Source organism: Geotrypetes seraphini, chromosome 8 (genome assembly GCF_902459505.1).
Source record: "Geotrypetes seraphini chromosome 8, aGeoSer1.1, whole genome shotgun sequence".
In the NCBI taxonomy this organism is placed as follows: Eukaryota; Metazoa; Chordata; class Amphibia; order Gymnophiona; family Dermophiidae; genus Geotrypetes; species Geotrypetes seraphini.
In genome coordinates this window covers 193,453,995-193,478,532 of record NC_047091.1, presented here as the reverse complement: position 1 = coordinate 193,478,532, position 24,538 = coordinate 193,453,995, and the positions used below count along the sequence as shown (strand labels likewise).

Here is a 24,538-nt window from a genome sequence, read left to right as displayed (position 1 = left end):
GACTCCCCCCCCTTAAAAGGAGGGGCCAGCGGCGCTAAGGCTCATCAGCGCGTGGAGGCAGCGAGGGCGGGCAGCGGCTGAGGTAGCAGGAGAGCCAAAGGGAGAAGAGAGGAGGCGTTTTTCCTTTTTTTTCAGGTCGGAGGAGGAGGCAGGAGCTAGCGACAGCGCGGAACGGGTGGCGAGAGGTAGCTCCGCCCATCCGTGCCGCGTCACAGCAGCGTCGGTGCCTGGACTCCCCCCCTTAAAAGGAGGGGCCAGCGGCGCTAAGGCTCATCAGCGCGTGGAGGCAGCGAGGGCGGGCAGCGGCTGAGGTAGCAGGAGAGCCAAAGGGAGAAGAGGAGGCGTTTTTCCTTTTTTTTCAGGTCGGAGGAGGAGGCAGGGGCTAGCGATAGCGCGGAACGGGTGGCGAGAGGTAGCTCCGCCCACCCGTGCCGCGTCACAGCAGCGTCGGTGCCTGGACTCCCCCCCCTTAAAAGGAGGGGCCAGCGGCGCTAAGGCTCATCAGCGCGTGGAGGCAGCGAGGGCGGGCAGCGGCTGAGGTAGCAGGAGAGCCAAAGGGAGAAGAGAGGAGGCGTTTTTCCTTTTTTTTCAGGTCGGAGGAGGAGGCAGGGGCTAGCGATAGCGCGGAACGGGTGGCGAGAGGTAGCTCCGCCCACCCGTGCCGCGTCACAGCAGCATCGGTGCCTGGACTCCCCCCCCTTAAAAGGAGGGGAGCCAACGGCGCCCAGCCGTTCGGCGCGCGGCGAAGGCGAGTGAAGGAAGCCTGTGAAGGAGCCCAGGCAGCCCAGCAGCAAATCTAACCCAACTTCTAACTTCTAACCTCAATAACTTCTAACCTAAAAAAAAAAAAAAATTTCTATTCTCCACTTATCACTCTTATCACTCTTTCTCTCTCTCTACTTTTTCAGATGACTGCACAGGCACCGCTCCCAAATCACCGAGGCTACAGGAACCCAGGGGAGCTACCCAGTTTTCTGCATCGAGTGCCATATGTATGACTACCTCCCCTCCGGGAGGCAGGTATACATTTGCAATCGATGTCAGGAACTGGATAGCCTGAAGAAGGAGGTTGGGAGACTGCAGGTTCGAGTACAAGAACTGGAGGGACTGTGCACCCTGGAAGAACAGTGTTGGACAACCGTGGACACCGCCAGAGAGAGCCACATCGCAGAACAAGTTAGGGAGCTCGATAAATTCATTGAGGAGGCCTGCAAGATGGTAGAGGCACAGGACCACCAACACACCAGGAGGGAACCGACAGTTGGACGACAGGAATCACTAGACACCATGGAACTAGGACCTTGCGGAGGACCTGGGCAGGCAGAGGAGGAGGAGATCCATCAGAGCCAGGAGAAAGGACTAGCGAACTGCGCAGATGACACAGACCTGAGACCAGGGGCGGAGACACAGCAGAGCCCAGAGGACGGACAAACGGACTACACATATGACACAGATCTGAGACCAGAGAGACAGTTGAAGAAGGGGAGATCGGCTATCGTGGTCGGGGACTCAATCCTGAGAGGAGTAGACAGTCATATAGCCGGAGGGAGAGAGGACAGACTGGTAACATGTCTCCCGGGGGCAAGAACAAAAGACATCATCAACAATATCGAGAGGATCCTGGAGGGAGCTGAGACGGAGGAGACAGCAGTAGTGATCCACATCGGAACCAACGACATCAGCAGAAGAAACTTCAACAGGACTACACTAACTGACCAGTTCAGGACCCTGGGGAGGAAACTGAGACTAAGGACAAGGAAGATAGCCTTCTCAGAGATCCTGCCAGTACCGAGAGCGGACACAAAGAGACAGAGCGAACTACAATCAATTAACTTTTGGCTGAGGAGATGGTGCGAGGAGGAGGGCTTCCACTTTGTTAGGAACTGGACTACCTTCTTGGGGAAGAACAAGCTCTACAGAAGAGATGGACTGCACCTTAGCACAGCTGGGACGAGGATGCTGGCACGCAACGTCCAGAACGTCATAGACTTGGCTTTAAACTGAGAAGAAGGGGAAAGCCGATAGTCGACCTGACCTCGACACATCGGACATCAGTACCTGACAAAGGTACTGAACTGGGACAGTGCAAAAGAGGACTAGGGTCTGAGGGTGTATGGGTTGAAAAAGGACCTAAAGACGCATTGCAGGGATCGAGGGAACAAATGGACCAGGTAAGCGGCACCAATACAGAACAACAGGAAACAGAGGGGCAAAGTCATTGTGAAAAAGAGCCCAGGACTGAGTGGGAATTAGGAGAGCAGGAGGTGCAGGGGAAACAGGCAGAGGACGTCACACACACACAACAGGAGGAGGATGAAGCTCAGGGGCTGGCGAACCATGAGGGAAACTGCAGGAATACCAAAGCACAAGGGAAACAAAGAGAGAGGACAAAAAACTGGGTCTTAAACTGCCTATACACAAATGCTAGGAGCCTGAGGGCCAAAATGGGAGAACTGGAAATCACAGCCAGCAATAAGGACCTAGACATAATTGGAGTCACAGAAATGTGGTGGACTGAGGACAATCAATGGGATGTGGCCATACCAGGGTACAAACTATACAGGAGAGACAGGACACATAAAAAGGGTGGAGGAATAGCGCTATACATAAAAGACTCCATACCATCAGCCAGGACGGAAACAACAGTACGGGCGGATGGCCTGGAATCACTATGGGTTAAGCTACAGGGAGGAGCAGGAGCAGACATTAAATTGGGTCTGTACTACCGCCCACCTGGACAACCGGAAGAAATCGACCAGGAGATGGAGGCTGAACTGAAGCAGGTATGCAGAAGCGGAAATGTGGTGGTGATTGGGGACTTCAACCATCCTGGGATAGACTGGAGTATTGGGCACTCAAACTGCGCAAGAGAGACAAAATTTATAGAAGTCACGAGGGACTGTTTCATGGAGCAGCTGGTCACGGAACCAACAAGGGGCGATGCCACTCTTGACCTAATCTTCAACGGACTAGGGGGGACAGCAAAGGAGGTGGCGGTATTACCCCCACTAGGTAACAGCGATCACAACATGATCCAGTGCAGGCTTGAAATTGGATCATCAAAGGGGAAAAGAACCACAACGACGGCACTCAACTTCAAAAAAGGAAATTATGATGCCATGAGAAAAATGGTGGGAAAGAAGCTCAAAAGCAACATAGGGAAGACGGAATCCGTAGAAAAGGCCTGGACCTTATTCAAGGAGACTGTGCACAAAGCACAAAGCATATGCATCCCCAAGTTCAGAAAAGGGTGCAAAAAAAATAGAACAAAAAACCCAGTGTGGATAACAAGTGCAGTGAAGAAGGCGATAAGCGACAAGAAAGCATCATTCAGAAAATGGAAAAAAGACCAAACAGAGGAGAACCAAAAAGGGCACAAAGAACACCAGAAAGAGTGTCACCGAGTGGTTAGAAAAGCAAAAAGAGAATACGAAGAGAGACTGGCAAAGGAAGCAACAAACTTCAAGTCGTTCTTCAGATACGTCAAGGGGAAGCAACCGGCGAGAGAAGAAGTGGGACCATTGGACAATGGAGACAGAAAGGGAGTTGTAAAAGAAGAGAAAGAGATAGCTGACAGGTTAAATGAGTTCTTCACGTCAGTCTTCACGATGGAGAATATAACCACCATTCCGGAACCCGAGGAGATCGTAATAGGAGACCAATACGATAAGCTGGTCGATTTAGAGGTAAGCCAAGAGGATGTACTCAAGCAGATTGACAGACTAAAGAGCGACAAATCACCGGGTCCGGATGGCATTCACCCAAGGGTACTCAAGGAACTAAAAGACGTAATAGCGGAGCCACTTCGACAGATATGCAACCTATCCTTAAAAACCGGAGAGATCCCGGAGGATTGGAAAATAGCAAATGTCACGCCCATCTTCAAGAAGGGCGCAAGGGGGGACCCGGGAAACTACAGGCCGGTGAGCCTGACCTCGGTCCCGGGAAAGATGATGGAGGCACTGATTAAGGACAGCATCTGTGAGCACATCGAAAGAAATGGGCAGCTAAAACCGAGTCAACATGGCTTCTGTAAGGGTAGGTCATGCCTCACAAACTTATTGTACTTCTTTGAGGGAGTGAACAGCCAGGTGGATAAAGGGGAATCTATAGACATCATTTACCTTGGCTTCCAAAAAGCCTTCGACAAGGTGCCACACGAGAGACTGCTTAAAAAGATATGGAACCACGGGGTACAAGGGGAGGTCCACCGATGGATCAAAAACTGGCTGGCAAACAGGAAGCAGAGGGTTGGCGTAAAGGGCCACTACTCAGACTGGAAAGGGGTCACGAGCGGAGTTCCGCAGGGGTCGGTGCTGGGACCGCTCTTGTTCAATATCTACATAAATGACCTAGAGGCGGGAACTAAGTGTGAAGTCATTAAATTTGCAGATGACACTAAACTATACAGCAGGGCTCAAACCAAGGAAGACTGCGAGGATCTCCAAAAGGATCTAACGCAGCTGGAAAAGTGGGCCGAAAAGTGGCAGATGAGCTTCAACGTGGGGAAATGCAAGATCATGCATGTGGGGAAAAAGAACCCGATGTTCACATACAAAATGGGGGGAACACCACTAGGGGTTAGTAACCTGGAGAGAGACCTGGGAGTGATGGTAGACGCAACACTGAAGGCATCGGCGCAATGCGCCACAGCCTCTAGGAAAGCAAACAGAATGCTGGGTATCATTAAGAAGGGTATTACGACCAGGACGAAGGAAGTCATCATGCCGCTGTATCGTGCAATGGTACGGCCGCATCTGGAGTACTGTGTCCAGTACTGGTCGCCGTACCTCAAGAAAGACATGGCGGTACTTGAGGGAGTACAAAGAAGAGCAACCAAACTGATAAAGGGAATGGAAAATCTCCCATATACTGACAGATTGAAGCAGTTGGGACTTTTCTCCCTGGAAAAGCGAAGACTCAGAGGAGACATGATAGAAACCTTCAAGATCCTGAAGGGCATAGAAAAAATAGACAGGGGCAGATTTTTCAAATTAAGGGGCACCACAAGTATAAGGGGGCACTCGGAGAAATTGAAAGGGGACAGGTTTAGAACAAACGCTAGGAAGTTCTTTTTCACTCAGAGGGTGGTGGATACATGGAACGCGCTTCCAGAGGCTGTTGTAGACAAGAAAACATTAAATGGTTTCAAAGAAGGTTTGGATAGATTCCTAGAAGAAAAAGGGATTGGGGGGTATAGATAGGTATAGACCATTGCTCAGGCAATGGGCCTGATGGGCCGCCGCGGGTGCGGACCGCTGAGCAGGATGGACCTATGGTCTGCCTCAGCGGAGGCAACTTCTTATGTTCTTATGTTCCTACTATATAGGGAGATAAATTTAGGTATTCTGTGACGAAGATTAATATATGCTAATATTTTCACAGCTCTAATTTGATATAATAGTAATAACAATATTTAATTACATTAAATTATAGTGAAGTGCTCAGACCTTATAACCTAAAATATAGTGATGTCACTACATTGAGGTTAACAAGGGGACCATCATCGCCTTCACCTGTCCCCTGCCCACCCTTGTTGAATAAATACTACTGTCAGATAGTCTCAATATACTTATCTGAATGGGGTGGGTAGTTGTTTGTCGTTAATCCTCAATGGTGACTGTGTGCCCTTTAATTGTTGTGCATTTCGGTAAAAATTACTTGAACTTTTCATCCGTTCATCCAATACTTCCCATCCCCCCGACTCGAGTTTCACCTCTTCATCAGGGAGGGATACTATTGAAAAATCAAAATCAAGTTCAAGGTTAGCAACTAACTCAAAATTCTTTTTACTTTTTTAAAAAATATTTTTTCAAATTTTAAATCATATCAACTCCCTATATCTGAGTACCCTATATTGCATACCTTATGCTATCTCATTCTTAGAATGCTCAAAATCGTGTATACCTGGTGTAGGCTCACCGAGGTGAGACTGACCCAAAGCAGCAGACCAACTGAATCTATCTACTCTGCTCCCTAGCTCTTAAACGGAAGAGGCTGCCAGAATCTTATACAGGGGATCGTTACCTCATGTTTCCTCTCCCTAATTTAGCCAAACCCACTGTAACCTGCATGTTGCAGGGTTGTTAACTCTTTGCGGGAGTACAGGTAAGTTATTAGGATGCCATTTAAGGAGTTCTCCATTAATTGCACGAAGCTCCTCCTTAACTTGATGGCAATACATCATTGCCGAGCTGAAAACAACATGGGGCAAGCTCTAAGCCTCTGGGTGGCTAAGTATTCTTTCTTTCTTCTTGGGTAAAGACTAGAAGCTCCCTAATACAACTAACTGCTTTTAGTGTTTGACAGTGCTATAAAGGCAGTTTGCTTGTGCTCATAATGCATTTGATTTTTCAGGAGGCAGCTCTGAAGATGGATTTTCTGCCATCAAGCTCACAGCCCTGGGACGGCCCCAGTTTCTGGTCAGTATCCGATGATTGAGACTTGGAACGGCTGTATTTCAATACCCTGTTAGATAGCCAGTCTTGCAGGGCTCACTGGTGATATAATCATGCCATACTGGATTTGCCCTGATACATTGAAATCCTGTTTACTATCCAGCAGCTGATTTCTATGTGGGACTGTGCTGGCTCTGTCAACCTTTGTTTCTAATTCAGTGTGTTTGAAAGAATTCGGAGTGCAGAAAACATGCAGGATGTGGCTCAGAATTTCCAACTCTGTGTGTTAAGGGAATGGGGACTTGTATACTGCCTTTGTGACATTCAAAGTGCTGGGCACTGGAGGATTAAGTGACTTGCCCAGGGTCACAAGGAGCAGCACTGGGATTTAATCTCGCAACCTCTGGGTGCAGAGGCAGCAGCTCTATCAGTGAGCCACACTCAGGAGATCGCTTTGGGAGTATGCTTGTTTGTTTCTTAAGTGTGGACAGTCTTCTGCAAGGCCGTTAACGTATGCGGTTAGTTTTGTAGGAATGGAGCAATTGTAAAAGGTAGGTTTTTGGGAGAGTGTGGCAAAAGGCAGTTTTGAAAGGAGGACCACCACTTCCATAGAAACATGTTAGTCTATTGTTTGGTGAGGAGGACATGGGAGGATGATTTTCTCTGGAACAGTGGTGTAGTGAGGGGGTGGTCCGCCCTAGGTGTGGTTTTTCTCAGAGTACCATCACCCCTCCTCCCTCTGACACGCACATGCACCGCACCCCTTCTCCAAACCTTTTTAACTTCAGCACAAGCAGCAAAGAACCTGCTTCAGCACTTTCTCTGAGGAAGGAGGAAGTGACATCAGAGAGAACTCCGAAGGCGACGCAGACAGCAAGTTCTTCGCTGCTCGTGCTGAGGGAAGAGGGTGGGAGAGGGGCACCACTGCCCCGGGTGCCAGTCACCCTCGCTATGCCACTGCTCTTGAACCCTTGGTCCAATTTGCCCCATTTTCAACCTCAACATGTCATTTTACAGTTTTTATAAAATTTATGGGTCTTATTAAAGATGGTGGAGTTACTTAATGTACAGTATAACCTCTTCTCAAATTTTCTTCATTAGGCACATAGAGATAACTACCGTATTTTCACGCATATAATGCGCGCGTTATACACGGTTTTTACAAACCGTGCATAATCTTGCGCATTATACGCGTGAGCGCGTTGTACAAAATTCTTTTTACATAGTTCCCCCCCCCCCCCGACGTCCGATTCACACCCCCCCCCCCCCCCCCGCAGGATCGCTCGCACTCCCACCCCGAAGGACCGCTCGCACGGACTCCCACCCGCACCCCCACCCTGAAGAACCGCCCGCACCCCCACAGCCTCCCGACCCCCTCCCCATCATGTAGAAGCTCCTACCGGTGTCCTGCTGCTTCCTCTTGGCGGTCCCGGCCCTTCTGTGAGCCCTGCGCCTGCGCTGCTTCTTCCGGCGGTCCCGTCCTTTCTCTGACGTCAAGCCTTCTTGCCCCGCCGACTCCCCGACACGATCAGGGCAAGAGGGAGCTCAAGCCCTCTTGCCCCCCGACTCCCCGACACGATCGGGGCAAAAGGGAGCCCAAGCCCTCTTGCCCCGCCGACTCCCCAACTCCCCGACAATATCAGGCCAGGAGGGAGCCCAAACCCTCCTGGCCATGGCGACCCCCCCTACCCCCACCCCGCACTACATTACAGGCAGGAGGGATCCCAGGCCCTCCTGCCCTCGACGCAAACCCCCCTCCCCCCAACGACCGTCCCCCCCAAGAACCTCCGACCACCCCCCCAGCCGACCCGCGACCACCCTGGCTAACCCCCACGACACCCCCACCCCCTTCCCCGTACCTTTGTGTAGTTGGCCGGACAGACGGGAGCCAAACCCACCTGTCCGGCAGGCAGCCAACGACGGAATGAGGCCGGATTGGCCCATCCGTCCCAAAGCTCCGCCTACTGGTGGGGCCTAAGGCGCCTGGGTCAATCAGAATAGGCCCGGAGCCTTAGGTCCCTCCTGGGGCGGGGCCTTGGGCACATGGTCGGGTTGGGCCCATGCGCCTTTGGGACGGATAGGCCAATCCGGCCTCATTCCGTCGTTGGCTGCCTGCCGGACAGGCGGGTTTGACTCCCGTCTGTCCGGCCAACTACACAAAGGTACGGGGAAGGGGGGTGGGGGGTGTCGTGGGGGTCGGCCAGGGGGGTTGCGGGTCGGCTGGGGGGGCGGTCGGAGGTTCTTGGGGGGGCGGTCGTTGGGGGTAGGGGGGTTTGCGTCGCGGGCAGGAGGGCCTGGGATCCCTCCTGCCCGTAATGTAGTGCGAGGTTGGGGTAGGGGGGTCGCCGGGGCCAGGAGGGTTTGGGCTCCCTCCTGGCCCGAACAACTAGCGGGGGGGGGGGGTCGCCAGGGCCAGGAGGACTTGGGCTCCCTCCTGGCTCGAACAACTAGCGGGGGGGGGGGGTCGCCAGAGCCAGGAGGGCTTGGGCTCCCTCCTTGCCCGATATTGTCGGGGAGTTGGGGAGTCGGCGGGGCAAGAGGGCTTGGGCTCCCTTTTGCCCCGATCGTGTCGGGGGGGCAAGAGGGCTTGACGTCAGAGAAAGGGCGGGACCGCCAGAAGAAGCAGCGCAGGGCTCACAGAAGGGCCGGGACCGCTAAGAGGAAGCAGCAGGACACCGGTAGGAGCTTCTACATGATGAGGGGGGGGGTCGGGAGGCTGTGGGGGTGCGAGCGGTCCTTCGGGGTGGGGGTGCAGGTGCGTGCGAGCGGTTCTTCGGGGTGGGGGTGCGAGCGGTCCTGCGGGGGGGGTGAATCGGACGTCAGGGGGGGGCATCATGCTTTCAGGGTGGGGACAGGACTTCAAGGGGGAGAGGAGAGTCGGGGCGGGCAAAAGGAGAGTCGAGATCTCCAGAGGAGAGTCGGGGCGGGTGAAAGGAGAGTCGGGCGGCGACGGGAGAGTCGGGCAGCATGCTCGGTATATGGGTGTGCACGGTATACAAATTTTTTAAACATATTTTTTGGTTTCCTGCGCACTATACCCGTGTGCGCGTTTTACACGGGTGCGCGTTATCTACGTGAAAATACGGTATATTGACTTTAAATTGGACCTTAGTAATGACTTTTTTCACATGAAGTACTTGGCCTCATGACTCGCTAAATTTGTCACTGGCCCATCATTAACTTCACTATATTTAACATTCCCTTCTCTAGTTTTCTTTTTCATGTATTGGAAATACAGAATATGTTATAGAGAATTTAAAAAATCTAGCCACAATTTTGTGGTGGTTAAAAATGTGACAACTGTCTCCCTTGGTGGTATTTTGACATTCTTCCTATGAGCACTAATGCTTCAATGTGAAATGATCTGGCTTTTCTATACGTTAAAATCTTTTCTGGTGTCCTATTAAGGACACTCTTAAAAACACTGATGTATTGTAAAATGTCCAAATATTTTGATATTAATGCTAGTACTCATGAAAATGTGTCAAGAATGGAAGTACCACAACTATTAGACGTTCAAGGCCAGATTCTGCAAAAACACTGCTGTTCGCGTGTCAAATCATGCTAAGGTGCTGTTTGCAGAATTACACCTTCTTTTTGGATGGAGAGACGCCAACGCATTCACATGCACAGTTTACAGAGCTTTGCAAGGTCATACGGAATTGTCCCCTGAGGAAGGCGATGGTATCGCCGAAACTTGGATCCTAGTCAGGACCTTGTTTGTTTTTGGAACTTTACTTGTTATGAAACTTTGATACAAACTGTAAATAAAGGCTCAGTGTCCACAGGTTGGATGTGATATCTCCAGTGCCTCTCTGTTGATTTCACTGGTAATGTAGGCCAGGGTTTTGCAGGTCTACATTCCTGGCACCTATGTTTGACGAGAATCGTGTAAACCACACCTATTTTGACCTATTTGGGCACCGTTAGGCACCTCTACATACACGATTACGGTACCCTTTTTTTAATGGCTACCTCCAGGTACCTACATTTTTTAAAAATGACGTTTTAATTGGTTATAAATGACGTGGTCAATTACCGTACCAATCAACGCTAATTAAAATGATTAAGTTAGTCTGTGGTAGGGCACTTACTGTTGCCTGACTTATGGCGCCTTTTATATAATTTGGGCCTTGGGGACTAATCTCAATCTGCAATTATTATACAATAAAATATATTGGATTTTATCTAATAATTTTCTAGGACCATGGCCTGATGCAGTATAGGCAAAACATGAACATAAGAATAGCCAATGGTCCATTTAGCCCAGTATCCCGTCTTCATGGAAGGCAATCCAATTCACAAATTCCTGGCAAAAATCCATTCCATGCTACTGTCCCATGTTGAACTAGGGTCTTGATGAAGACAGATAAATATTTTAATATTTCTTTAAAAATATAAGACAAACTGAGTTAACTGGAATTACATTGACGGACCAATGAAGATTTTAGTGAGTCACGAGGCTGAAGTTGCTACCGAGGTCCAATTTAAAATAATACAATCCTTCATTTATGTGCCTGATAAAGAAAGTTTGAAAAGTGCTGGGTTTGAGTTTGTTTATTTATTTAATTTTCTATACCCTTCTCCCCAGGAAGCTCAGAACAGCATCTACTCTGTCTATCCCTATGGGGTCACAATCTATCTAATGTACCTGGGACATTGGGGGGGGGGGGATTAAGTGACATGCCCATGGTTACAAGGAGCAGTGTGGGGTTTGAACTCACAACCTCAAAGTGCTGACGCTATAGCTCTAACCACTGCACAACACTGTCCATGCCAAGTTTCATCTCTGGAACCTTTTTTAAAAAAGCCACCCTCAAGTCTTCTGGTACCGTGCTTGATTTTTGGAGTTAAATTACATTTTACTAACAGTAGCTCTGCAAGTTTATGGTTTTTTTTGGGGGGGGGGTTGTTTTTGTTTTTTTCAGTTCTATCTGTACTTTGGAATGTATAACAAAAACCAAAGGAAATACCCCAAGTTTCCTCAGAGAAAATGGCAAACCGACCATGTTCAAAAACTTCTTTTTATTTCTTCAGAAAAAACTAAAAACACTATCCACATTTTGTGTGTCACAAACCCATGATACACAAATGTGGATAGTATTTTTAGTTTTCTCTGGAATGTTTAACCACCTGGTCAAAGTGATTTTGCTGCTACTTTTTAATTTATCAAGTTGCCCCATCTTCCGGGTTTCCAGAGATTTTTGTTTCTCAGACTCAACAGCATTGAACACCATATCTGGCACTGGCACATCCCTTACAGCTTCCTCAGTGAAGACCAAAGCTAAAAATTTAGTGTCTCTGCTATGGCCTTGTCTTCCCTGATTGATCCTTTTATGCCTTGGTCATCTAGTGGTCCAACCAATTTTAAAACCGGCTTCTTGCTTCTAACATTCCTTTGATAGACAGTATATCAAGTATGTAATAAACTTGGAGACTTAAATTATGTGTGTGTGTGTTTTGCCTGAATGCAATCTTCTCAATATCTATCATTGCTTCTTTTTTTTTTTTTTTTAATAACATTACATAACATAACTTTATTTTTCTTTTAGCTCTGATAACTTCCTTCACATCTCTTTAACCTATGCATGCTGTTTGGCCTTCCTTCCACCTTTTTTATGTGGAATATCTAGTCTGGGCTTCCAGAATGGCTTTTTTTGAATATTCCTGCCTGGGACAGAGCTTCGAAAGCAATGTGCTTTGCTATCCTGCAAACCTCCGAAAGCTGTCATTCTGAATTATAAATTTCTGATTTTGCTCTTGGTATAGAACTTTATACTTATCTATTTCCTCTTTACCTTCCTAAATGGCTTCCTTTTTCTCAGCTTTACCAGAGTTCCTTAAATGGACCTAAATCTCTTGTGTGTACAAAGTGTGCAACATGGGAAGTTGCATTTGGCTATTTGGTAATTGCATCAGTGACTTTTTGATAGAAGACATTTGGAAGTGTGTTTTATATGTTGGTGACTTTTTGGACCCCTGATGCAGGCATTCACTGAAACATGGACTGTATGGGGTCTTTTAAAGTTGCTCTGACCCCTCTTCGGGGACATCCACAGGGATGTCCCAGACGCGAGGTATCCTGTATCTTTGTGCAACGTTGGATCTAGTCGATCCCTAGCGCCTACTACACCAGACAGAAAAAAACTATACACATTGGTTCCGGAACTTGGAGGCTTGGTGGATGGCTGCCTAGCAGTTGAGCTCCCTCCTCTGAACATCAATTATTAGACTTAAAGGTTTCACTATTGGCCAGATCGGGAGCCCTTTCCAGCAGGGCACCTAACATCATCTACACCCCTCCACCGTTCCAGCAGGGGAGAGAACTACATGAGGAGCAGTGCTGATGGTGCTCGGTACCAACTGCCAGTTTCACTAGTGGCCAGATCGGGAGCCCGTTCCAGCAGGGCACCTAGCATCATCTACACCCCTCCCCCATTCCAGCAGGGGAGAGAACTACAAGAGGAGCAGCGCTGACGGTGCTCAGCACCAACTGCCAGTTTCACTAGTGGCCAGATCTGGCGCCCTTTCCAGCAGGGCATCTAGCATCATCTACACCCCTCCCCTGTTCCAGCAGGGGAAAGCCGACAGTTGAGAGCTCAAACCAACGGGGTTCCTTTCTGACTAACTCACCGCCCTCCCCCTCCTTGGCTTATCGAGATCCACTGGAGGCCAAATTTTATTACTGTCTATACTCTTGTTTTAGCTCCATATTTTTTATTATTGTCCATGTTCTCGTTTTAGTTGCCTAAGTTTATTACTGTCTGTGCTTTTGTTCAGTGCCAGACTGTATTACTGCCAAAGATTTCGCCTTTCTTCCCTACTCTTGACTATGCACTCAGCCAGCCTAATTAAGTCCCCTGCCTCTTCCTTAGCTAACACTAATCCCCCCTGCTGCAGACTTTCACACACCAATTATCCGGCCCTAACCCCGCCATGAATCCTTTCTTCTGGTTCCTTCTCCTCCTATTCTGCTCACCTCTCTATTCTTCCCTCTGTCTGATACCCTCCTCCCCCAACCTACTCACCCACCAAACACCAATAATATTTGCCCTGGCCTCAGCATCCCCACGCTGATACGCACCAGAATTCCCCCTTTCAAGAAAAATATCCGAAAAGTCAACCTAAACTCACTAAAGCCCCTGCCCCCAGCCAATCTTCCCAATGCTGTTTCTGACTCTCTCACCCCAGTCCCGACTCTTTATTGCAATGCCAGATCAGCATGCAATAAGACCCAAATCTTGAAGGACCTTCTAGATGAGTTCGACCCTGGATTCCTATGCATCACAGAATCATGGATCGCCAAAGATGATCTTTTTACACAAAACAAACTCCTCTCCCATGGTTATCAAGGCCTCTTCTCCCCCAGATCCAACCGAAAAGGAGGCGGACTGGCACTGCTCTACAAATCTTTCTTTGAAGTCCAGCTCCTCGAGAAGGGCACTCACGCCTCTCTAGAATATATGCTTGTCTCTGTCAATGATGAACTCCGCACTCACCCATTGGGCATCTTATTACTATACCGCCCACCCACCCCTTGGAACAACTCCTCCAATCTCGTCTTTGAGGCTATAACAAACGCCTTTCTTAAATTTCAAAGACTACTGATTGTTGGTGATATTAATCTCCACCTTGATGACACCAACAACAAGGACACGATCGAATTTAACAACTTTCTTACCTCTCTAGGTTTCCCCTCACCTACCTCTTCTCCAACCCACGAAAAAGGACATACATAAGAACATAAGAAGTTGCCTCCGCTGAGGCAGACCATAGGTCCATCCTGCTCAGCGGTCCGCTCCCGCAGCGGCCCATCAGGCCCATTGCCTGAGCAATGGTCTATACCTATCTATACCCTTCAATCCTTTTTTCTTCTAGGAATCTATCCAAACTTTCTTTGAAACCATTTAATGTTTTCTTGTCTACAACAGCCTCTGGAAGCACGTTCCATGTATCCACCACCCTCTGAGTGAAAAAGAACTTCCTAGCGTTTGTTCTAAACCTGTCCCCTTTCAATTTCTCCGAGTGCCCCCTTGTACTTGTGGTGGTCCTTAATTTGAAAAATCTGTCCCTGTCTACTTTTTCTATGCCCTTCAGGATCTTGAAGGTTTCTATCATGTCTCCTCTAAGTCTCTGCTTTTCCAGTGAGAAAAGTCCCAACTGCTTCAACCTGTCGGTATATGGGAGATTTTCCATTTCCTTTATCAGTTTAGTTGCTCTTCTCTGTACTCCCTCAAGTACTGCCATGTCCTTCTTGAGGTACGGCGACCAGTACTGGACACAGTACTCCAGATGCGGCCGCACCATTGCACGATACAGCGGCATGATGACTTCCTTCGTCCTGGTCGTAATACCCTTCTTAATGATACCCAACATTCTGTTGGCTTTCTTTGAGGCTGTAGCGCACTGCGCTGATGCCTTCAGTGTTGCGTCTACCATCACTCCCAGGTCTCTCTCCAGGTTACTGACTCCTAGCGGTGTTCCCCCCATTCTGTATGTGAACATCGGGTTCTTTTTCCCCACGTGCATGACCTTGCATTTCCCTATGTTGAAGCTCATTTGCCATTTTTCGGCCCACTTTTCCAGCTGCGTTAGATACACTAGACTTCATCACTTTCCTCGACCTTACTGCCTTCAAAACTTCAACCGATGACACCTGTTGGGAACAAGTCCCTTGGTCTGACCACTTTTTAGGGCCTACTTGCCTCACCATTTTTATGTTACACCTTGAACCCCCATCCCATTCCTCCCATTCAATAACCTTCTGCAAGAAAATTTTGAGTAATCTTTTCTGGTCCAAATTTCTCAACCAACTCTCCTCCAATCCTAAGCCTACAGACTCTGAATCCTGCTGGTGCAATTGTATCTCCCTCTCCGAATCCATCTATCACTCCCTCGCTCCAATATCCACAAAAACCATCTCGTACCCCCGAAAGGCCCCTTGGTATCTACCGCTCCATAGAGAGCTGAAACAGAAATTTGCACTTTGGAGCGCAAATGGAAAAAATCTAAATCCCCCTCAGATAGACAGACCTGGAGGGTCAATATTAAACTTTACAATTCATTACTAAAAAAAGCCAGGAAGAATTTCTTCGGAGATAAAATCTCCAGATCCAACAACCAGATCAGTGCATTGTTTAACATTTGGCGCTCCTTAACTACAAAAAAGGACCCATCCTTGCTCCCCTCGTCTCTATCAGCAGATGCCCTTGCAAAATTCTTCAGTGAAAAGGTTACCACCCTAAGATGCTCCTTCCCGCCTACAGTCTCCTACAACTCCCTAATCTCTACTGACCTCAACCCTTCCCTACCTGTCTCCAATCCCATTCCAGCCGACAGATCCTGGACCGTTTTTGAGCTTGTTTCCGAATTGCAAGTCTCCAATCTCTGCCTCAAACTAAAAACTTGCAAATGTACCTTGGATCCTTTCCCCTCCTACCTATTCAAGAATATCTCTACACAGGCCATCGCTTCCCTCACCAAACTTATAAACGCTGCTCTAACATCGGGCCTTTTCTCCTCCGAAATGGGACATATTGCACTAACCCCTCTACTGAAAAAGACCAACCTTGACCCCTCTATTCCCTCCAATTACCGTCCAATAGCAAATATCCCTCTCCTAACCAAGATGTTAGAATCCATCATATCTACTCAACTCTCATCCTACCTAGAAAGATTCTCTATTCTCCTACCCCACCAATTCGGCTTCAGAGCCAACTTCAGCATCAAATCCCTATTAGCCTCACTAATCTCTAAGGTACAACAACTTCATTCTCGCAACAAATTCGCTATACTTCTACAATTCGACCTCTCCGCAGCTTTCGATGTCGTCCATCATGATATCCTAATCTTCCAACTCTCTGAAATAGGCATAAGTTCCATAGTCCTAGACTGGTTCTCGAAATTCCTATGCTTACGCTCCTACACCGTTAACATAAACGGTACCTCATCCCCTCCCTGGAAGCCGATATGTGGAGTCCCGCAAGGCTCACCCCTCTCTCCTATCCTTTTCAATATTTACATGTCCTCTTTGAAACTCCTTCATCTATCCCCCCTGGAAACTCTCTACACCTATGCTGCCGATATCCTCATCCTCCTTGAGACCGACTCGAACCTCACTAACCTCGCTGAGAACATATCTGCATGTATAATGAACCTTCAATCCTGGGCACATTTTGTACAAATGAAATTGAACGAGTCCAAAACAAAACTACTTTGGCTCGGCCCAATATTAGGTCATTTACCCACCTCCATCCCATTATCTTCCGGCTCCACTCTTCAGCTTGAGTTTTCAAGCAAAGTCCTTGGCATCATCATAGACTCCTCTCTCTCCTTCAATGACCACCTCAACTTCTTGGTAAAAAAATGCTTCTTTAGTCTTCATATGCTGAGGAAAGTGAGATCGTACTTTCATCATTCTCACTTCGTCGTCCTTGTTCAATCAACCATCCTCTCTAGACTGGATTATTGCAACTCCATCTATTTAAGCCTAACTAAAAAAAAAACTCCATAGACTTCAGCTAATCCAGAACGCCGCGGCCAAGCTTATTTTCGCTAAAGGCAAGTTCGACCACGTCTCCCCACTCCTGTCCAAACTTCACTGGCTTCCAGTTCACTCCAGAGTCCTCTTTAAATGTGCCTGTTTAGCTTTCAAGATCCTACATGGCATCCTCCCTCCCATTATCCCACTCTTCCGGAACTCCTCTAACCCTAATTCCACTAGATCCTCTCAAAAACTGAAACTATCATTCCCCTCTGCAAAAGATATCCCGCGTAGGAAAACTAGGAACATTTCTCCCCTTTAGAACCACAGAACTCTGGAACAACCTCACATTCCCGCTCAGAATTTCAAGCTCCCTCCAATCCTTCCGCAAACACCTGAAAACTTGGCTCTTTTCAAAAATCTAACACCTCCCGCTCTTTGGTACCCTGTCCCTCTTTATCTTCCTAGCTCCTTTCCTATAACCCTTCATTGTAGCTCCTTTTCAACCTAACCCTGTAAACCGTGCCGAGCTCTACGCTTGTGGAGATGGCGCGGTATACAAACCTAAGGTTTAGTTTAGTTTAGGTTGCGGGCACATGGCACACTTTCCAGAATAGATTATATTCTTTCCACTAGCTGAGCTTTTCTTAACATAGACTCTGCAGTTATTGGCCCTGCGGCAATATCTGATCACGCATTGATTTGAATAGATGTGAATGTAGGCTGTGGATTGCGGGGCATGCTACGTTGGCGTTTCCCTAGTTACTTGTATCGGGATGATCATTTTCAAAAATACTTGACAACTAAATGGGAAGAGTTTTCAGAGTTTAATGGTCAGCACGGCACGATCCCGTACTATTCTGGAGCACCGCTAAGGTGGTACTTAGAGGAGATTGTATTGCATATGTTATCGACCGCAATATACGCTTGTCTAGAGGCATTGTTCATTTGGAACGAGAATTAGCAGTAGCTAAATGCCGGTATTCTCAACAGCTGTCAAGTGCAAATAAAGAACACCTCATTTCTGTAGAGACGGCTTTAAATTCATATATACATGAGCGCACAGTTAAGATGTTGTATCACCAGAAGTTTCAATATCATCGTTATGGGAACCGATCAGGGAAATTGTTGGCTCATTTGACCAAACAAGCACGGGGACAACACTTTGTTTTTGGTCTTAGAGATGGCCTGGGTCAGTTACAACATTCTACTGACCAGATAGCGTGAATATTCCGCGACTACTTTAGGGGTATCTATGGCCGGCGGGACTTGGGGACAAGGCCTCCCATTTCGGGATTATTTGGAGGATTCCGGCCTTCCTAAATTGATAGAGTGGGACGTGCAGTTTTTGAATGAACCAATTACTATTAAAGAATTGCAGAAAGCTATTCAGACCCAAAGGAATTACTCAGCTCCAGGACTGGATGGCTTCACTGCCGAATTTTATAAGTTGCTAGCCCCTCAGATTGGGCCCCCGTTACGTGAATACTATGCTCAGGCAGTTGAGAGTGGGAGATTTCCGGAGGCAGCCAATGAGGCCTTAATCACTTTAATCTTGAAGCCTGGGAGGGAGAGAACGGCTCCTGAATCCTAAAGACCTATATCACTCCTGGATGTGGATATCAAAATATTGTCAAAAGTACTCGCAGATCGATTAGCGCTCTTCCTTCCCAACCTCATTGCCTGGGATCAGGTGGGATTCATGAGAGATAGACAGGCAGTCCATAATGTCCGTAAAGCGATGCTAACTCTGGCACATACACAGGCTCAAGACATACCAATGATGTTACTTAGTTTAGATGCTGCATAAGCCTTTGACCAAGTAGACTGGACATATTTATTTGAGGTGCTTGACTACATCGGATTGAATGGTTGGTATGCTCGGGCGATACAGACGTTATACATGAATCCAAAAGCCTGGTTAATGATACAATCACTGACCCCTTCCTCATAGAGAGAGGCACCAGACAGGGCTGTTCCCTGTCTCCTTTGTTGTTTTTACTTTATTTGGAACCTTTTCTTCGTACTGTCTCGCAGGATGGGGATATTCTTGGAATAGATTTTTCTGGGATGTCTGTGAAGGTTTTAGCTTTTGCAGATGATTTGTTATTCACATTAACTAGACCGAATCATTCCATTTCCCATCTAATACAAGCTCTGGAAGAATTCCGATTTTATTCGGGGTTCACCTTAAATTATTGGAAATTCACTGCCTTGGCTAGCCCGTTCGCCCTGCAACAGTCTTGGGTGGGGGAGTTTCCTTTAACGTGGGCTACGACCTCTATCAAATATCCCTAGAGATCTCAAGACTCTTTACAAGTGTAACATCTCCCCTTTATTACTTGATATGTTACAACGACTACAAAATTGGTCTATATTTCCTCTTTCACTGGCGGGACGGGTAGCCCTGTATAATATGGTACTTTTTCCTAAATGGTTGTACCAATTTCAGGTACTTCCTTTACTATTATCCAATTCCCACAACGCCCATCTTACTAAGGGATTACAGCGTTTTATATGGAGGACGTCGCCCCCGTATGACACTTCTTCGGATGTGTATCCCTAGGGAACGGGGAGGATATGGATTGCTGAATATTTGATGGTATGCCTTGGCCTGCCAGATGAGACACATTAATGATTGGTTTAGAGGCACTTCTCATTTCTCAGCCACTTCAATAGAATTGTCATTATTAGTTCCTTACCACATTAGTTATATGTTACATGTTGCTGATCCGTTGCTCCGCCTGGTGGTAGCAAATTACCCTATTTTTGCTCCGGCTAGGCGGACGTGGCGGTGGAATTGCAAAAATGCCCAACTGTCATCTGTGGTTTCTCTGTATTTGCCCATTCAGGGCAATGGTGCATTTTTGCCGGGACTGCAAAATGTTGCATTTCAACGATGGGCTGTAAAGGGCCTCTGATATTTATTCCGGTTGTACTCGGAGGATGGCATTTTGGCTTCCTTTCCAACTTTATGTCGTATGTTTGACTTGCCAGCTACGGACATATTTGCTTATTACCAGATACGACACTATGTACAGTCTTTGCCAGTTGAACACCTCAAGGAGGACAATCATGAAACACTCTGAGCTCTTTAGCTTATCAGCTCAACAGAAGATCTCTCTTAAATTTCATTTAATGGGCCTCCGGGATTGTCAAGCGGGACCTAATCTGGACATTTTGGCGGCATCCTGGGTGTCAGACCAGCAGTGCTCTTTGACAACCCAACAGATACAACAGCTGCTGAAAACTATCAAGAGAGTGTCTGCCAATTAAAATGGTTCTGAGACTTTAAATTCCCCCTGAGAAGGCAGCTCGGATGGGAATCACTCTTACTCATAATTGCCCCAAGTGCGCACAGGCTCATGCTTCATTGGGACACATGTTTTGGACTTGTCCTCTGATTCTCCAATTATCCCAGGACAAGCAGGCAGGTATTCTCACTAATGGGTGACGTGATCCAACGGAGCTCCGATGCGGACGCCTCACAAGCAGTCTTGCTTGATGAAACTCGAAGTTTTGAATCGACCGCACCGCGCATGCGTGAGTGCCTTCCCGCCCAGCACAGGGCGCGTCTCCTTAGTTCTTTCTTTTCCGCGGAGCCGAGAAGTCCATCATAGAAACATAGAAACATAGAAAAAAGCGGCAGAAAAGGGCTATAGCCCACCAAGTCTGCCCATTCCATGTATCCCCTCCCTGAGTTTACTCACTTAAAGATCCCACGTGAGTATCCCATTTTCTCTTAAAATCCGTCACGCTGCTGGCCTTTATCACCTGGAGTGGGAGTCTGTTCCAATGATCCACAACTCTCTCGGTGAAGAAATACTTCCTGAAGTCGCCACGAAACTTCCCTCCCCTGATTTTCAGCGGATGCCCTCTGCTGGTCGAGGGTCCCATGAGCCGGAAGATATCATCTTCTGACTCGATGCGTCCCGTGATATACTTATACGTTTCAATCATATCTCCCCGTTCTCTTCTTTCCTCAAGTGAGTACAGTCGCAATTTCTTTAGTCTTTCTTCATACGTGAGATCCTTGAGCCCCAAGACCATCCTGGTGGCTGTTCGCTGCACCGACTCGATTCTCAGCACGTCCTTTCGGTAGTGAGGTCTCCAAAACTGAACGCAGTACTCTAAGTGAGGCCTCACCATGGCTCTGTACAACGGCATCACAACTTCAGGTCTCCTGCTGACGAAAACTCTGCGTATACACCCCATCATTTGTCTTGCCCTGGAGGAAGCCTTCTCCACTTGATTGGCAACCTTCATGTCCTCGCTAATGATCACTCCTAGGTCGCGTTCCGCTGTGGTCCTAACCAAGGTCTCACCATTTAGTACATAAGTTCTACGTGGGTTACTCTTTCCCAGGTGCATTACCTTGCATTTTTTAGCATTGAAGCCAAGCTGCCAAGTAGTTGACCATTGTTCCAGCAGCAGTAGATCGTGTGTCATATTATCAGGTAATAAGCTTCTGCCTACTACGTTGCAAAGTTTGGCGTCGTCAGCGAACAGCGATACCTTTCCCCTAAGTCCTTGCGTCATATCTCTTATGAATAAGTTGAATAGAATCGGACCCAGGACCGAGCCCTGCGGCACTCCACTTATCACGTCCGATGCTTCAGATGGAGTACCATTCACCACTACCCTCTGATGTCTGCCGCTCAGCCAATCCCCAACCCATGTAGTTAGAGTGTCTCCTAATCCTATCGATTTTAGCTTGTTCAGTAATCTTCGATGAGGGACGCTATCAAATGCTTTACTGAAGTCCAAATACACTACGTCCAGTGACTCTCCTGCATCCAGTTGTCTAGTAACCCAGTCAAAAAAGCTAATCAGATTAGATTGGCAGGATCTACCTTGGGTGAACCCGTGTTGGTGTGGATCACGCAGTTTTTCTTCGTCTAGGATTGTGTCAATATTCTGTTTGATCAGTGTTTCCATGAGTTTACACACTATAGACGTGAGACTCACTGGTCTGTAGTTTGCTGTTTCTGTCCTGCAGCCCTTTTTGTGGAGTGGGATTACGTTGGCGGTTTTCCAGTCCAAGGGAAGTTTTCTTCACTTGTGCCTTCTAAATCCACGGTTTTGGGTTTATTTTCTCATAATTGCTGATTTTCATCGTGTTTTGTTGTTTTTCAAAAAAAAAAAAATTTCTTCCATCCGTTGAGCCGGGCAGGCCATGTGGCTGCAGCCCCGCGGCTTCGATCTCGCGGCAGAGCTTTTCCGGCCTATGTCCCGGCCTGCTACCGGTTTTAAAAAGTGTTCCAAGTGCCAGTGCGCGATTTTACTGATGGACCCTCATCGACGCTGTCTTCGGTGTCTCGGGCCTCAACACCTCCCAAAATCGTGCCAGCCTTGCTCAACACTTACATCCGTGCTTTCAAGCGTCGTTGCATCTTGTAGGAGTCGCTGTTCAGCATAGAGTCTTCGAGGGAGCTTTCGTCATCAAAGGGCCCTTCACCATCGGCCTCTCCCAAGGCTCCCCAGGCTTCCACATCTTCTGCTCCGAGCCTTATCAAACCTGCTTCGTTTGTCCCGGCTCAGTCTTCGACGCAGGCTGCGGTGCCTTACTCTGTCTCCTCAGGTCAGATTGCGCAGCAGCCCATTCCCCCGGTAGTGCTCAAAGTGCCCAAGGCTTCGAAGTCCAAGCACTCTCACACTGCCTCAAGGGAGCACGAAGCCCGTGCAGGTGGTCCCGTTGGAGACGCGGATCCATCCTTGCTGGCTTCGTTCCAGACCTTGCTTGAGAAGCAATTAATTCAGCTCTTTACCACAATGAGCCGAAGCTTCTTTCTCAAATCCAGCCTGGGCACGCGGAGGTCTCCCGTGAGGTCGAGCTACCTCTGGTGCCTCAGCAGTATGCACACTCTCTACAGGGAGCAGAGTCTCTGCGAGTGTCTGGTCTGGCATCGATGCATGCATGCATCGCAAGGAGCAGAGTCTTTGCCCATGCCTCCATTGGAACCGATTCACTCGATGCAAGGGCTCGAGTCTTTGCGAGTGCCTCGAGGTGCTTCCAGCCATCCTCCTCTGCTTCGATCCACCACTTCCAGCCCCATCCACTCTCTGGGGGCCTCAGCGAAGACACATTCGCCTCGTCTATCGAGGCCTGCTTCCAGGCATAGCTCGCACTATCGATAGAGGCATTCTTCGAGGCATTCATCCAGGCATGCCTCGCCTCATCGGAAGCAGCCTTTTCTTCAGTATTCATCACTCAGCTGATGCAGTCCTCATACGATGCCTTTGAGTTATCTGCTCGGGCTACTGCTTGCTCGGTAGCCATGCGATGGCTTGCGTGGCTCCGGATCATTGACATGGACCCCAATCTGCAGGACAGGCTGGCTAATGTCCCGTGTGCTGGTACTGACCTCTTCAACGAGTCCATCGTGGCAGCGACCAAGAAGCTGTTGGACCACGACAAGTCTTTTCAATTGATTCTCCGTCCGAAGCCCAAGCCAGCTCCTTCTCATTCCTCATGCCCGCCTTTGATCTACCAGCGGCGTTTCCCACCTAAACAGGCTCTTACCGTCCGTCAGCCTGTTAAGAGGCAGCATCCGCAGAAACAGCAGCAAAAGCTTCAGCCATCTGCTGTCCCCAAGACTCCTCAGCCTTTTTGACTGTCTCATGGAGAGCATAACGTCAGTCATTCTTCCCCGTTTTTCCCCCTATCAGAGGTCGTCTCCATCATTTTACCATCGATGGACGACTATTACCACTGACCTCTGGGTCCTTTCCATCGTAAGGGAGGGATACTCTCTTCAGTTCCTCCGGAACATCCTTCAAGAGAGTATCCTTCCTCCTCTGCCCAGACCGCCCTTCTTCTTCAGGAAGCTCAGGCTTTGCTCCAGCTCCGGGCTGTCGAGCCGGTGCCTTTGGCTCAACAGAACAAGGGTTTTTACTCCCGGTACTTCCTTGTTCCGAAGAAGACGGGCGATCTGCGTCCTATTCTGGATCTCAGAGTGCTCAACAAATATCTGGTCAAAGAAAAGTTTCGCATACTGACCCTAGCATTTCTGTATCCCCTCCTCGAGCAGAATGACTGGTTATGCTCCCTGGATCTCAAGGAGGCCTACACTGACATTCCCATCCATCCGGCCTCCCGTCAATACCTCAGATTTCGGGTGGGACATCTTCATCTTCAATACCGAGTGCTCTCTTTCGGTCTGGCATCATTACTCAGAGTCTTCACCAAGTGTCTGGTTGTAGGGGCTGCGGCGGTCAGGAACCATGGTCTTCAGGTGTTTCCCTACCTGGACGACTGGCTCATAAAGGATTCCACGTCTCAGGGAGTCGTCCTAGCGACTCAGCACACTATCTGGTTCCTGCAGAGTCTGGGGTTCGAGATCAACTTCCCAAAATCACATCTGCAACCTTCCCAGACTCTTCCCTTCATCGCAGCTGTTCTGGATACTCTCCAACTCAGAGCGTTCCTCCCCCCACAACGTCTGAAAGCTCTTCTCGGTCTTTGTCATTCAGTGTCCTCTCGCCAGTCCATCTCGGCGAGACTCATGATGGTTCTTTTGGGCCATATGGCCTCTACAGTACACGTGACTCCTTTTGCCAGACTTCACCTCAGAATTCCTCAGTGGACCCTGGCATCTCAATGGTCGCAGGTTTCCGACCCTCTGACTCAACACATCCAGTTCACTGCTGCTCTGAC

The 24,538-nt window shown here is 48.3% G+C and overlaps 1 protein-coding gene across 2 annotated transcripts in view; it reads left to right on the top strand.

Moving 5' to 3' along the window:
- The window catches only part of LOC117364804 (proline dehydrogenase 1, mitochondrial-like), a 157,187-nt gene that overhangs the window by 62,966 nt on the left and 69,683 nt on the right, over positions 1–24,538 (top strand). For both annotated transcript variants that reach the window (XM_033954437.1, XM_033954436.1), the window contains exon 5: positions 6,358–6,422. In XM_033954437.1, coding sequence (XP_033810328.1) covers positions 6,358–6,422 — 65 coding nt within the window. The remainder of the gene's footprint in view (positions 1–6,357; positions 6,423–24,538) is intronic.